General features: G+C 46.6%; 1 protein-coding gene across 1 annotated transcript in view; it reads right to left on the bottom strand.

Annotated features, from left to right (window-relative positions):
* Window positions 1-15,905, bottom strand: part of LGI2 (leucine rich repeat LGI family member 2) — a 31,442-nt gene that overhangs the window by 10,109 nt on the left and 5,428 nt on the right. The window contains exons 4-7 of the mRNA XM_084798662.1: window positions 15,067-15,138; window positions 10,645-10,716; window positions 9,814-9,983; window positions 2,929-3,093 (exon numbers count right to left, since the gene is read on the bottom strand). Of these exons, the coding sequence (XP_084654788.1) occupies window positions 2,929-3,093; window positions 9,814-9,983; window positions 10,645-10,716; window positions 15,067-15,138 (479 nt within the window). The remainder of the gene's footprint in view (window positions 1-2,928; window positions 3,094-9,813; window positions 9,984-10,644; window positions 10,717-15,066; window positions 15,139-15,905) is intronic.

Below are 15,905 nucleotides of genomic sequence, written 5' to 3'. Positions count from 1 at the left end.
TTTTAGGGCATGAACTACCTATGTGCTCTTCAAGGACTCCCACCTTACACACAGCAATTTTTAATTCAAGCTTCCTTTCCTCCTGGGAGCGGAGGGACTGGCTACAGAGGTCCCTATGCCTGCGGGGGGTGGGGCTTAGAAGTCTGTCTGTCCTAGAGGAGGACCCCAGTCCCACTGTCCAGGTGACCAGCCTATGAGTGTGTCAGCAACACCAGTGTGTGTGGGTCTGTGTGTGTGGGTGGGTGGGTGGGTCTGTGTGTGTGTGTCTATCTGTCTGACTGTCTGTCTGTTTGTGTAGGAGCAAAGATGACAGGTCAGAACATGCAAAAATCACAAAACAGTTTAAAAAGGAGAAAAGCTGAAGAGTACCGAAGAAAAGAAGTACCAGACATTGGCCTGAAAATGACCACTGGGTTTCTCGCTGGAAACAGAGACCCAGGGACCCAGAAGAAAAACTGGGCGCCTCTGATTCCTCAAAGACCCCCATATAACAGACACATATTGAGAACACACTGAGCAGCACTTGCTGACTTTAGGGTCACCCATGACAAAGCAAGACGATAAACGAGACAGGTCCAGCTGAGGAGGGTGTGACTCCACATGTGGCTTGGCTTGACCACCCAACCCGGAAGGTTTTCTTTAACGCCAAACTAAACTTCAGCTACGAAGGACAGACACATAATCTCCCCTGCCCGAACAACTCACTCTCAGGCCGTCTCTGCCAGTCCCAGGGTCTCTGTGCCTGTAAAAGGCTTAGAAGTCTTAACTGAAGTCAGTAAGCTGGGGTCCCTGATGGAAGAAGGAGAACTGATTCTACTTCAGCCCTGGCGGATGAGGCAGGCTACCATCGACCTCGGGCTCTGTCCATTATACACGCCAGCCGCTACATCCTTACCAGACTGCAAGTCCAATCCCACACTAAGCCCATTGCATAGATGAAACAGAAGCAATAAAATTCCCACTGCACAGAAGAACGAAGCATATGAACATTAATGAACTTGTCCAAATACTATGCCCCCACCAGCTAGAATGCAGCTGGCTCCGAGGAAATGTCCAATGAATGAATGGTCTGTAGTTGCCACCAGTGCTGGAGTTATAAATAAACAAAATAAATAAATAAATAATAAAATTGCTAACCAAGAGAATAGACTCTCGGGCGAAAGGGAGACCTCCCGTTCCAGCTGGGCCAGCCCAACCACCTTAGCTGAGGACCACCTCTAGAGAGGAAGGCTCACCTTAAGCCACGCTAAAAAGCTAGGTGGAGTACTTTGTCCTTTAACGAGATTTTTCCAGAATCCTCATCCCTAGTACAGAAGTTCACAGACCCGGACCACAGCCAAGTAGGTTCATAAGTCTGCCTGGTTTTTCTGAATCATTCAGATAAGTGTCCAACGTTTCCTTTTCCTCTATCTCTTTTCTAAGCCTGCTTTCCTTACGACTTTGGGCTTTTTCCTGATTCCTTACTCTTTCTCTAAAGTGTCATGCCCGCCCCTCACGTGCAGCCTCTTGTTCACCTGTCTCTGACTCTGGACTAGCTGAAATGGCATGGCTTTTTCTGCTCTCCTTCCTTCCTTCCTTCCTTCCTTCCTTCACTCTCCTTCATCCACCCTGTCCGGGCAGCTGCTGAAATGGATAGCTTGTGTTCCTTGAGTGTTTCCTTTCAATACTAATAAAAAGTGCCCTTCTGCTTACATTTAGTTCATCCTTAAAACCCTCTATTAATGAGACTAAGAACCCTAAAGGGGGACCCAGTTTCCCCTATACTGCCAGCTGCAGTGAGTGGCATCGAGGGCAGATGCCACGCCTTTCTAGCCTCATCAACCTGGGACAGGGACACACACACAATAGAGTAGGTCACTTGTAAAGCTGTGCTGACTGCCTGGCACACAAGCAGACACAAGCAGCAGCCAGCACATGCATGTTCCACCAAGCTTCAAGGCCCCAACCACGGAACAAACTCCCTCAGGATATTAGTCTCCTTGCAGCCTCTCTTTCCCCCAGGGTCAAGGTCCTCCATGCAGATCTGTGCTGGGTCTGCGCTTCCAGGCCCCGCCCTCCGGACGGCACGCTCATGCTTAGACTCATTAGGAGTCCATTCCCCAGGGATGACACGCCACTGTTTCTGCCTGCCTATGCCCCTGCACTTGCTGTGTAGCCACTTGTGCCCGAGAAACTGCTAGGCTCTTCCCAAGCTGGAATTTCTACCATGATGGACTCCAGAGAAACAGTTCCATGCCTCCTGGAGCCCGGGCAGCCAACCTCTCTAAGGATAGTGGTCAGGATTTCAGAGTGCTGTTTCTATGGCCAGTATCAGTTACACTTGAAAAGCTGAGGAGACTGAAAGATTATTTTGATCCTAATTTTATCCATTTACTTAAAGGCCAAGCAGATTGTTTGTTTGTAGTATCACGGAACCCCCGGGAATTCACAGCAGCCCCGGAAGGAGCGAAAGGCCTGAATTTACTATGATCGGTTCACTCTCATTTCTATGCTTTTACTAAGTGTGTGCAGTGACCATCAAGGCCCAGCAAGGGAGCAATGGGGGAAGGGGTGGTGTGTGAGTGTGTGTGTGTGTAAGTACGTTAGTTAATAATCAGCTTAACAAACACAAAGCTGTGACTAACTCCAGGACAGACAGCCTGCCTTAACGAGACACAGGACCCTGGCATTCCGATGTGACTTCTTACCACTAAAGGAAGAAGCTTCTCCCCTTCCTCATGGAGTCCCCACCTCCTCTTCCCCAAAGGGACCACGGCCAGTGAGACATCACCACCTGAAACTCTGTTATCGCCAATCTCAGACCGAATGGAGAAAGCCTTAGAGGGACCGTTGGTGTGAGCTGGATTGTGGTGCCCCGCCTCCCCCTCAACCTACGTCATCCAGGCCCTCCCTGGATCAGGACAGCAGATGCTTCTTTCCACCACACACCTGTGATATTGTCGTAACTCCGAAAATTCATTTCTATGTGGTCCCATTCCAACACCATGCAGTTCTCCATGCTGGGCTGAGCGATGGCCACGTACACGTCATTCTTGGAGTTGAACGTGTCGACTGACACCGACTGGTATGGCAGAGTCTGATGAACGACGAAATCTGAGAGTGGGTGTCGTAAAAACAAGTATTATTAGTTCATAAAACCCCAGTGAGAATCCCAAACTGCCATCCTCTCTGCTTTGCATCATCAATCTAGCGACCTGGGGAGGAACAGGCAGCTCCACGCTGCCCCGTGGAACGTTTTGCTCTGTAGATTCTGATCGATGGGACTGCCAGATCAGTGCAGTTTCGGATGCTGCTTCCAAGGAGTCACTGTCACACGCTACCAACAAGATCTCAACTGTCAAAGCGAATCGGGGAGACCTGGTTTTCAGAAAGCCAGGGCAGAGAGAAGGTGGCCGGAGAGTCATGAAGCTGGCACACAAATTGCTCTTGTGACCGGGGATGTTGTGTTTGAGTTAAGTTCTGAGAATGCTACGCTTCTAGCTCTTTCAGAGCAGCCCCTGTGGCAAAGAAGCTGGCTGAATATAGCTTGATGATACTCTTCTCAAATTCACCCAACATAGGCATCCTGTGGTCCAGACCTGTGAGTTATGCCCAGTTCCACACACCCCTATTGGGAAACAGCATCCCTGCAGGCCACAGTGAGTACTGCACTCCAAACAGGGCTTGCCTAAGTATAGAAACAAATCCTTTCTGCAGGGGTCCCAGGGGTTTATGAGGAACCACTGGAGAAATTAGGGGAAGCCTAAATGAGTTTTCTGGACACTGGCCTTGGTGTGCTGTGCCCAGGGTCTAGGAATCACAACACAGCAGCAAGCAGGGAAGGAACATCTGCTGGTAACACAGCAACATGGGCTCTCCTCTTCCGTCTCCCTGGGATGGGAGTGTGCCTCAAACACACTGAGCCCAAAAGTGACAGCCAACTCTCTGTGGAAGTTTGGGTATGGTACAGAATTGCCAAGGGACAGAGGGGGCATGCCCACAGAGCTAGCATAGCCTGTATGTGGGGGATTTAGAAATCTAGAGGGAAATTTTTTTTTCTTTAAAACACACACACAAGCCGGGTGGTGGTGGCACATGCCTTTAATCCCAGCACTCAGGAGGTGGAGGCAGGTGGATCGCTGTGAGTTCGAGGCCAGCCTGGTCTACAAAGCAAGTCCATGACAGCCAAGGCTGCATAGAGAAACCCTGCCTCGAAAAACAAACAAAGAAGGAAAGAAAGAAAGAAAGAAAGAAAGAAAGAAAGAAAGAAAGAAAGAAAGAAAGAAAGAATACACACACACACACACACACACACACACACACACACTACACAGAGTTGGGGAAGAGAAAGCGCGAGTGAGCGAGCAGGGTGTGTGGTACACACCTCTAATCCCAGTCCTCAGGAGGCATAAGCAGGTACCTTTCTGTGAGTCCAAGACCATCCTGGTCTATACAGCAAGCTCTAAGCCAACTAGGGCTACACAGTGAGACCCTGACTCAAACAAACAAACAAACAAACAAAAACTCACAACAAAGGGTTAAAAAACAGAATAAGCAAGTTCTTCAGGCCAGAACCCTTGGTTACACAGCCAGGAGGCAATTGTGGGTTTTGCTCAGCTCCTTCACATCCAGTCCTTAACCTTCCTAATTAAGTCTTAATCATATGACTTCAAACAAGTCATCTCACCTGTGTCTATGCCCTGAGCATCTTGGGGAGGGGAGGAGGTTGGGGTGGGGTTATCTTAATAACATTTTTGCTGAGTTTATTCTTGATGGTATAACTGAGTAACCCTGGGGAAATGGCATGACCTCTCTCTGCCTTCTTATGCATTGGGGGTGGGGGGGAAGTGGCGTATTCACACATCTACACACATTTGTACGCCTGTGAGTACCGCTTAGCTTAACATAAAAGAAGGTTCCATACATCTTCACTTTAAGAGGTGCCCCTCCCTCATCTGGGGTACACAAGAAGTGCTTAATACACTTTTTAACTTAATAGGTAGGCGTGGCCTCAACCCGAGTGTGTTATGGACCCTGTGGGAGACAGACAAGAAGGCTGAATGCAGCAAGCAGGTCCTGTGAGAGTGGGGAGTCACTCCTGTGAGGAGTTTGTCACTAGAAACTAAGAGGAAGATGCCTCTGTAGCCCAACAGGTAGGAAGGTGAACAAGGGATGGGGGTGGGGGGGATATTCATGTCTAGTGCACAGAGTGACCCACCTACCCCACCCCCCACATCACGGCAAAAAGTCCAGGGGAGGCCAGCCTTGGAGGACAGGCAAATGAAGCTTCCATGGGACCGAAGGCGGGAGATGGAGCCTCGAGAACCCCCAGGGTAAGATCAGAGCAGCCTACATTTCCAAAGGTGGCGGCGGCGGCGTGAGCCATAGCACCTAGCCCGTGCCAATCAGCAAGGATTGTTATTTAAGCAAGATGATAGTAGCAAGTCATCTCCTAAAGACTTGGGGAAGATGCCCAGCAGCTTCTAGCCTGCTCCTGACATCCCCACCCCCACCAAGAAGTAACTGCCAAGCCAGCACAGAAGGCAACCAGCTTACGTTCAAGGCAGGAGAACAGGAAGAAAGAAGAAGGTGGCTCCTGCAAGCTCCCTTTCTTGGGCTCCAAAACATCAAAAACTGCAGCTCTTCTCACTTCAGCAGAGACAGTGACAAACTCCTCTCCGTTAAGCTGCTTTCTTTCCATCATGAAGGCCACAGGTTCTAAGCCCTCCCCAACGTCTTGAGTTCATGTACCTGCTGGCTCCCGTTCCTCTCCCAACTGTGTTCTCAAAACTCAGAAACATAAGCCTCTGCGTTAGAATGTGTGTGCTTTAAAGAAGAGCAAAGGTTCCCACCTTTCCTGAGGAATCCTAAAATACAAAGGATCTGCCAGAATAGGGTCTGGAGAGATGGCTCCATGCTTAAGAGGACCTGCTGCTCTTGCAGAGGACCCTAGTTCAATCCCCAGCACCCTTGTCAGACAGCTCAAAGGTGTCTGTGACTCCAGCTCCAAGGCATACCATACCCTCTTTTGTGTTCAACAGGCACAACTGTACGCACCAATCCATAGGCACATACACAATTAAAAAGAAAAAGACATTTTTCTGGTTTAAAAAAAAAAAACTTCTACCAGAATACATGTTATATAAATCAAGTTTCCCTGGGACTGTTTTAAATTTATTTTTCCAAATTTAATTCATCATTTCATAATATTTCCTATACATTGACTATCTGGCATGACACAAACTGTTAATCACTGAAATGACTAATCCTTCAGAGAAGACATAGCCAGACTCCCACCGCCAAAGGAGAAGACAGAAAGGGTGAAGGGGTCAGTCAGTGACTGAGACGCAGGCTTCTACACATTCTGGAGAAAGGTGCTGGACAAATTTAAATGCCTTTTCCTACCCACGTCTGAACTTGACTTCACAAAAGCCAAAGGCACGATCACTGTAGCGAGACCTCAAAGGACACACATACTGAAGTGACATCAATTTCCTAGCATCAAAATCCTAATGGTACACTCTGCCCCGAGAGCCACCACTTCCATTCACACCTGATCAAGTTCATGATGTCAGTGGGTCTCTTACAATTTCGGCCTTTCTCCCGCTGGAATCCACAGATTTTTACATAGCTATTTATAGAACATGCAGAAAATAAATTATACATGATGCCGAGCCCATGGGGAGAAAGAATGCACATTAATGCATTATTTCTCTTTGCATTTTCATCAGCCCCGAAACAGGGACAGCAACAGGACAATTAGGATGCAAAACTCACTCCCTCTAAGGAATTTTAGCGAATTACCCACCTAACATGGGATTATCGGTGGGTAACAGGAATCTGGTTAAAAATAGACTGGAAGGGAAGCATGTGGACGAACTGTGATTAGGCTGCATTGCTGAGGCAGCCGGTGGTGGCTGCCTGCTCATCTGTCCATCTGTCCCCTCTGCGGAGGGACAACATGGTAACAAGGCCTAGCAAGGAGAGGTCTGAGCTAAGAGACCTTTCTCCAAAGTAAGGAAGCCATGAGGTGACCCTGAGCTCTCTCTCTCTCTCTCTCTCTCTCTCTCTCTCTCTCTCTCTCTCTCAGTGAGTCTGGGTCTCCATCCTTCAGTTACACACACACACACACACACACACACACACACACACACACACACACACCCTCCTGAGCCTTTGGTGAAGCACCAGAGGCCAGGGCTTGAGGTGAGCAGAAGAACAGATCGTCATACCCTCACACTTTGATCACACACTGTCCCTGTGTCACTGGGGATGGGTCATCTTGTTGTGTCACTCCCCGTCCCCATAGAAAAATCTTGGAGCAGAGCTAATGGTGTCCATGAAGCCTTAAGGCCACAGAGACAGAACAGTCCGCTACATCTTAGCAAATGTGGACTTTGCAAAGGAGTAGGAATGTAGTTAGCAAAGCCAAATAAACTCAGGAGATGGCCCAAATGTGATAAAGGACTCACGCTGCCCCCGATGGATTCTGGGACTCAGGACCTGTCTGCTCCAGTTCCAAGGCGTCCCCTTTCCAGCAGCAATCCTCAGTCCCAGGACAGGATTAGAACCATTGAGAAAACCCTGGGGTCAGAAATCCTGTTTTCTTGTACAAATGATGCTCTGTTCCCGGAGCTTTCTATAAGCCTGTGTCATCTTCTCATGGACGGACCCTGTGACCAGGTGCAAACAGAGCGATGGGAGATTCCAACCTCACTGCGGGGTTTAGGGAACTCTATAGACTAGAATTAAAAGAAAGGCCAAGAGAAGCCTCAGAAAGCTATGACATGGCACTTAATGCCAAGTGGCCTTGAATGACAGCTTTTTGTGCAAATGTCATTGACCATGACCTCTGATTTATTGCACTGGCCTAATAGCACAATAAATAATCCCTCAGTCCCTGGCTGAGTAGAGGGCACCTGCCAATTACACAGCTGAATACGCCCCAGGTTTGTGGAGAAAGACAAGGCTACTTCCTTGAAACTTCCAGTTTCCCATAAAAGAGCAGAACGTGAGTTTCTCTAGTCGCAAACACACACGTGTGCATGTGCACAGATTCAAACACCTGAAATTCATTTCTGCTTGGTGTGTCTGGCTTATTTGTTTGGAAGGGAGTGGTAGCTTTTGGCCTAAATGTGATACTTTGTTCTCGGGGGTTTTTATGACTTTTGCATTTCCCTAACTGGTTTTTGAGTTCCCATGCCCACTGTTCCTCTCAACATGCCTTCAGGCTTTGTAGATAGCAACTCCTCACCTCACCGTTTATTTCCACAAACATTCAGAAAGCTGGCTGCACACTGTGGATTGATCTTCTCTCCTTGAAAATCCGGCTTCAGAAGCAGTGGAAATCTGCTTGAACCTTTCAAACGAGGTACCCCCCCCCCCTCTACCTGCAGGGACTTGGGAGGTAGTCGGCATTTTAATTTTATTTTATAACCTCAAAAAAACGTGGAACTGGAAACCCTGAGGTGGGCTCTGAAGGAAAAAAAAAAAGCAAATAAACAAAGCTAAACCGCCTTTGCAGTTTCCCCTCAGTGTGATTCTTTTTCTTCAGCAAGCACTTGTCAACTTATATATTCTACTTTGCCACTGGCTATAATTTCCCTAGTTATCTCTTCCTACTTGAAATGGAATATAATTTATAGATATAAAAATGTGGCATTAAACTTACAATAAGTATCATCTTACTGGAGAGAAAGAGAGAGAGAGAGAGAGAGAGAGAGAGAGAGAGAGAGAGAGAGAGAGAGAGAGCCAGTGACAACAAAATATCCAGACCTTTCTACACTGGCTTTCCATGAAAAACAGGCCAGTCTGAAGAGGGCCTCATGCCAAATTCTAAGGCTGTATTTCATTCTTAAAAGACAGACAAACAGACAGACAGGCAAGCTAGAGAGTTAGTTCAGTCAGAAAAGTATTTTCTGCATATGAAGACTTAAGTTTTCTTCCCCTAGAACCTACTTTAAAAAAAAAATGGATGCATAAAGTCCATGGTAAAGCTCAGTGCTGGGGAAGCAGAGACAGGCAAAGCCCAGAGTCTCACCAGCTATCCAGTCCAGCTGAGTCAGCAGGTTCCAGACCGATGAGAGATGCCACCTCAAAAACCATGCGTGAATATGTGCATGCACTCAGACACACACACACACACACATACACACACAATTAGAGGGAAGAAACAACACTAGAGAATTCGAATTTTGCAAAGAATCAAAATTAAAACAGGCTTGGTGAAAAAGAAAAAAAACCCACAATTGCTAAGCCTTGGGAGGTTGAAGCAGAGCAGTTGCCTCAAAGTCAAGGCCAACCTGTTCAACATAACAAGAACCAGGCCAGCCTGAGAGCTACATACTGATACCGTGTCACGAAGGGGGGGGGGGGGGAAGAAGAGGGGGAGGGAGATAAAGAAAAAAACTCAAATTAGAGCACTACAGCTAACGAAGCCCTTCCCAACTGTTGAGAGAGATTCCTAACCACATTGATACATTTCTTAAACAGTTCGTGTGTGTGTGTGTGTGTGTGTGTGTGTGTGTGTGTGTGTGTGTGTGTCCACGTGCATTTGTAGCTCAGAAGACAATTGGCAGGAGTCTGTTCTTTTCCTTCAACCACACAGATCTCAGGCATTGAGTCTTTCAGGTCACCAAACATGGTGGCAAGCACCTTTACTCAATGAGCCACTTGTCAGCCCTGACTCCTTCCTTCTACAATCCTTACATTTTCTCTAAAATGATTTTGATAGAAGAGCTCTACTTCACTTTGCCTCCTGTGCAGTTGACAGTCTACAAGGAAACCAAAGGATTATTGCACATGCCCATCCCTGAGGCCGGGGGCGCCGCCTACCTGTGGTGGTACACTCATAGTCGAAGCTAGTCACGTCATTGAGTTTCTTCTCCTGGTATTCTGGTGGGCCGATACAAAGCACATCAGACACAGTGGAATTTGTCATCTTCAGCCACAGATACAACCATTTGGCTTTGCAGTCACATTCAAATTTATTGCCTCTTAAATCTCTGAAACACAAACCACAGACATACGCACAGGGAAACAGATGTGTCGGATGTGTTTTGGTAGTAATATGAAACACTGGAATTATTCATCTGAAGCAATCCAAATACGGAATTAAAATAAATAGTTGTAATCCATGCATCTTATTTCTTGTACTTATTATTGTCTTCACTGAATATCCCTTGGTGTAGTGATTTTAACTGAGCAGCATACAGAGAGTTCCCAAAGATGAGACATCATCCCTTTGAAAATTATCACAGTGCAATGGTGGAGGTAGGAAGGGATGAGAGAAAAACATCCCAGTACAGGCTTCCCATAAGTGGAAACAGGATACAATGGGAAGACAGGATCACAAACACAACTGGAACATTCAAGGTCTTGTTAAACTGCATCCAGTAAGATGTGCCGCTGTCAGGATGCTTCTGGTGAAATCTGAGACAGTAAAGCAGATAGATAGACTACACAGGGAGCGCCCACCTGGCCAGCAAGCATAATTTACTTTGGACACAGAGTACAGTATAATGGCTGACTTTAACACAAGACAATATACTTGCTATCTCTCAGTGTGTACCACTTTGTGGCCAACAGTCTGGAGCAAAGGGACTTGAAAGACACAATTGACCAGGGCCTGTGACAGCATACACAAACTTAAGTTGCATTACTCACAGTTCAATCAGAGAATCTAGATCACTGAAGACGTCCCTTGGAAGAGCTTTAATGTGGTTGTTGGCCAAAGAACTAGAAAAAGAAGGTCACATTTTAATGTCATGGCAGTCATTCTAAAGTCTCTTTAAGTACATCTAATGATTCAAGGAAAACTCTGGGCCTCCTCATGAAAACATAGCTCCATCCATGGCTTTGCTCATCAACACTGAGCGAAAGATACAAGTTCCATTATACAAAAACAGCTGGATTCCAATGAAGCTGTTTTGTTTTAAAAAAGAAACTCTTTATTAAGCTCTTTATGCACACCTATTACACTAGATGTGGCTTCTATGGTTCTTGGAATAAAAGCCAAGGTCCCAGGCCAGGTCTAGTGGAGCACTTAGTTCCAGCCCTTGGGAGGCAGAGGCAGGTGGATTTCTGTGAACTTGAGGCCAGCCTGGTCTACACAGTGAATTTCAGCCCAGTCGGTCCTAGATAGTGAGAAACTGTCTTAAAAAAAAATAAAAAATAAAAAAAAAGGAAGAACAAAACCAAAAAAAGGAAAAAAAGACAAGGTTCCATTTCACGGTGTGTAGGACCCTCCATCGTCTGGGGACCCTCCCCATTAGGTGAGACCACACCGCCCACTACTCTAGTCCCAGTCAAGGCTCCTTGAACTTCATTGGAAGGTGGTCATTTGCAAACTATGTTTTGTCTGTTTGCTTCTTGCCTGCGTACCTTCCCAACACAAAAGCAATACACAGACAGAGATCGCTGTCTGTCCATGGTTTTACGCCATCCCTAGAAAAGGGCAGACACGCAGAAAGTTGTGAAACTGTGCTAATCAAGCAGGCGGGTACGCTATTGTGAAAACTGAATGAATGAAGCAACAATGAGACTGACAACAGAAGACGCACAATCCTTTCCTGAGAAGGTCTCTTAGGGTCCATCCAAGTGTAATCGATCATCTGTGCTTCTGAAATGGGCTCAGTGACCACTCCACTCTGACACATCAGGGTGACATAATGAAAATGCCAGTGAAGCGGCATGTTCCGCGAGTAACCGAGTGTGATTAATTTCATCTTCTTATTAATCGAGGCTGACGAGAAACCATTCCCCTGTTTCTTCTTAGTGTGGAAGAGGTTTCTGAGATGCTCGTCCACTCCCACCTCCAGCTAAGGTAGGCTGTTGAGAAGAGCGCCAAGCCCTGTTGATGCGGGGATTCTGCAGTGGCCTGCCGCCAGCCAGCCGAGGATGGATGCCCTCAGAGCAGTGCTGCTGTGGGAAGATGCTGAGTGGAGTGGACGTACATCAAGTCTGTGATTTCCCCAGACACTAAAGCAAACTGGTCAAGAAATGCATAGTTTCTTCTAGAGTTTTCTTCTACTCCTAAGTACAAATGGCAACACGTATAAATGATAAACATGTAGGTGGTTTATAAAACTGCCTATGAAATTAGTCCTACCTAGTCATAGCATGGTCAATTCCACCCAAGAGTGATGGCCAAATAAATATGTACTTCTTTCTACAGTCAGTTGGGTGTAGTGGGAAGTTTAGGCTCATTTTGACTCCAAACATTCTTCCTTCAAATACTGACTGAGAAAGAGGACAAGAGCAGCCCTTAATTATCCCCCTTCCCACTCAGGTAACGAGAAATGGACTAGCATGCCATCTTATGCGTCATTTTACCTCGCTTTTCTTAATGAGGTACTTACACATTTTTTTTTTGATGTGTAACACTAAACATACACGGGGGTAACTTTTGGAAGTTTTTAAGGGGGGGTATTTGTTTTGATTTAGAAAGCAGAACACACACACACACACACACACACACACACACACACACACACACAAACAAACAAACAAACCTTTAGCTAACTATCAGTTAATTGTTCAGCTTTTTTAAAAAAATGTGGCTACCTGGAAGCTATGCATTGAAATGGTAATCCTATAATAATATATAGAATGCCAAAGGGGAAAATAAATTTAGCAATTGCTTTAAGCTCATTATTTAGGTTTCAGAGCCATCCCTATTTTCATGAGCACTCTACCCTACCCATGCTAAAAGTGCTTAACATCTTCCTTTCAATTTCATTTTGTCTACAAACCCATAGCACTTACTTCATTTCTCAAACTATTTAATAGCTTCCTATCCCCTGGGTTCTATAAGACTGCTGGAAAACAAATGTCCTAGATTTTAGTTACAGATTGGCACTGCTCCCTCTGCTTTGGAACCCAACTCGTGTTTTAATATGAATATGGGTCTCTAAGTGTTGGGAAAGTTCACAAAGGGCCAAGGCCGAACATTTCACTTAAGCGGGAAGATTCTGGCTCGTGACTTCCCTAAGGAAGCGAGTGTGATTCTGGCGCTGAGGCGTCCCCTCTGTGAGAAATTTAAAGGGGAGATGGAGACAGTTCCCTATATAAACAATGGGTAAGTCCTGCCTGCAGCCCGTGCCTAATAGCAACGGCCCTCCTTCCCAACTTCTGAGGCCCACACTTATCTGCCTCAGCTGTTCTCCATGCCACCTCATCTATCCCCTAGCAGTGTCTGTCTGGATACTCAAATCACTAAGAAAATTTGGCAAGCCGGGGAGGAAAAACAAGACTTTTTAATAACTGGAAGGATGGGATGATATTGTCATTGGGAAAGGGGAGGAGGAGAAAACGATGATGATGATGATGATGATGATGCAGAGGAAGAGGAGGAGGATGGTGATGATGGTGATACAGCCAGACCCTTGGCGTTGGCATTTACTGCGGAGAGTAGGGCTGCGGTCTTTGCAGCCAAAACATCATATATCTGTTATGTACGTCAGCCGTCCAGTCAGTAGAGTCAATGTTTAATCTTGAGAGTGAGGAACCTAAGAGTCAGAAAAGCTCAAAGCAATCTCAGTAAGTGATGCCTGGAGTTCTGAACCCAGACTTGAAGTCTCGGTCCATGCGAACTGCAGACTGGCATACAGGTTGACTCTGCACTCCCACGGGAAGAAAAGGAACCCCAGAACAGTGACGCTGACAGGATGCACATCCTCCTGTGCGCGATGACATTAACAGGACATCATCCTCCTGTGTGCACCGTGCTGACAACTATGTTCCCATCTCCCACAGTCACTCCCTATCTCCTCACTCTCCAGCCTCTAGCTCAGGCAGGCCTTCTGTGTGATGGCCCCAGTGCCCCAGCTCACTGTGTCCACCAACAGATGCCTTCACCAAGATCATTACTGCTTAATGAGAAGACTCTTTTATAAGTGACGATGTCCCTATACTATGGTCACACTTATACTCCAAGATACCACCATCCCTGCCTAGCACCTAGATTCAGTGACTTCCAATTTCCTCAATTCCTTTTTTTATTGTAGCCTAGGGGATGATGGATATAGGGCTCATCCTCTTCCTCAGACAAAAATGATCTATTATGCAAATGAAGCCCATGTCTTGGCTAATAAATGACGCCTCCCGTGACAATGACTGTCTTTGCATTTTCACAAACACAGCCATTATTTTTTTTCCAATCTTATTAACTTTCCTAAGCATGTGTGCCTGCTTCATTCTGATGTGCTGATCGATTCAGATCAATTCCTTTTTTTTTTTTTTACCCCCTTTGATCTCTGGCAAGCTATTAAGGAACTGGAGAGCTCAGCTGAAAGTACAGATTAATCTAACAGAAAAGAAAAAGCAACTTTCATCCTAATGGCAGGACACTCAATGTCTCTATGCCTCTCTGCCCTCTAGGTGATGCCTTTCCCCGAGTCCCTTAAGTCTTAGTTCTTAGTTCTGTAGACTGGGAACTCACAGATTATCATAAAACATGGAGAAGGCCTTCAGGTACCAAGCCTGACACCTGGCACCAAGTGGGTCTGTGAACTATGCCTCTCTCCCACTCCCTCCACGAGCACAAAGCCCTCACAGCACTGAGGGTTGTTTCTCACTTCACATGGAGCCACGTGGTCCCCATGGTGACATAGGATGATGGAAACCAATGTGCAGTTGGTCACCACAATGGATACTGTCTGACAGCATAGGAACCTCTTGGGTAATCTGGAAATGAGTTTCCTCTGAGAGATGTTGTGAATATGGAAACATCATGGAAAAACAACTCTGTGTGTGTGTTCATGTACGTGTGTACACATCTGAGTGTGTGTGTGTTCATGTACATGTGTGCATATCTGAGTGTATGTGTGTGCACATGTGACCTCAGGAGCCATCCACTTTAATTTTTGAGACAGAGTTCCTCCCTGGGAATCACTGCTTAGGCAAGCCTGGCTGGCCAGCAAACCCCGGCCATCCTCCTGTCCCAGCAAGGACTACACATACTCACCACTGCACCTGTCTTTTACATGGGTTTTAGAGGTTAAACCAAGGACGTCATGTTTGCACAGCAAACACTTTACACACTGAGCCATTTCCCCAGAACCACACGCCAGATCTCATAAAACTTACAGGTGAGTCAGGTCACGGAGGCCCCGAAAGGCGTTTCTCGAAATGGTTTCTATCTTGTTCCCTTCAATGAACCTAAGGAGAGAAGCAATATGACACAACTGAGTTCCCTGTCCTTAGCATCTCTAACAGATGATACAGCATGCGTTGGCAACAAAGTCAGAAGGCGCTCCTGAAGCACGGACACCCCAAGGCTAGCAACAAGCTACGCTAAACTCCACGAGGGAGGCGGCCATGTGAGCAAGAACATGTGCTCTCTGCTCCTTCCAGACTAACCTGGATGCCTCCAGATTCAGAGCCGGCAACATGGGCAATGACATCCAGGGTTTGAGGAAAGATGGAGTATGCACTCTGCATAGAGGCCAGCAATTCTCCCAACACTGGAATTCTCTGCAGCACTGGAAGGCTTCCAGGCACTTTCCTTCTTACAGTGCCCTGTGCCATCACGGAGCTATCTATCCTTTTGTTAATACTGTCCCTAGAGGGGAGCCCATTGTTTTACATCTCTGTACTCTAGTTCCTGCTGAGGAAGAGTTCAGTTAAGCAAGGCTTCCAGCAACTTTGAGCTCATCCTGCCCTGCACAGCCTCATATCTGGGCAAATGGAAACAAGGCAGGGATGTTCTCAAGCTCTGGGCAAGGCTAGCAGGCAGGAAGGACAGTCCAGGGACCACGGCTGACTTTCTTTGTGCTGAAATGATACAGAGATCACACAGAGACCTTGAGGCAATGACACCGGCCAAGCTATAAACTCTCAAGACAGGACAGGACACTGTTCTCCAGGGCCAAGGAGTTAAGTCACATGCTAGCGGGTCTTTGATGAGATGGTCCAGAGGAAAGACT

Source organism: Acomys minous (assembly GCF_964271855.1).
Source record: "Acomys minous genome assembly, chromosome: 10".
NCBI lineage: Eukaryota > Metazoa > Chordata > Mammalia > Rodentia > Muridae > Acomys > Acomys minous.
The sequence above is the reverse complement of the archived record's forward strand: the minus strand, read 5'-3'. Positions and strand labels throughout refer to the sequence as shown.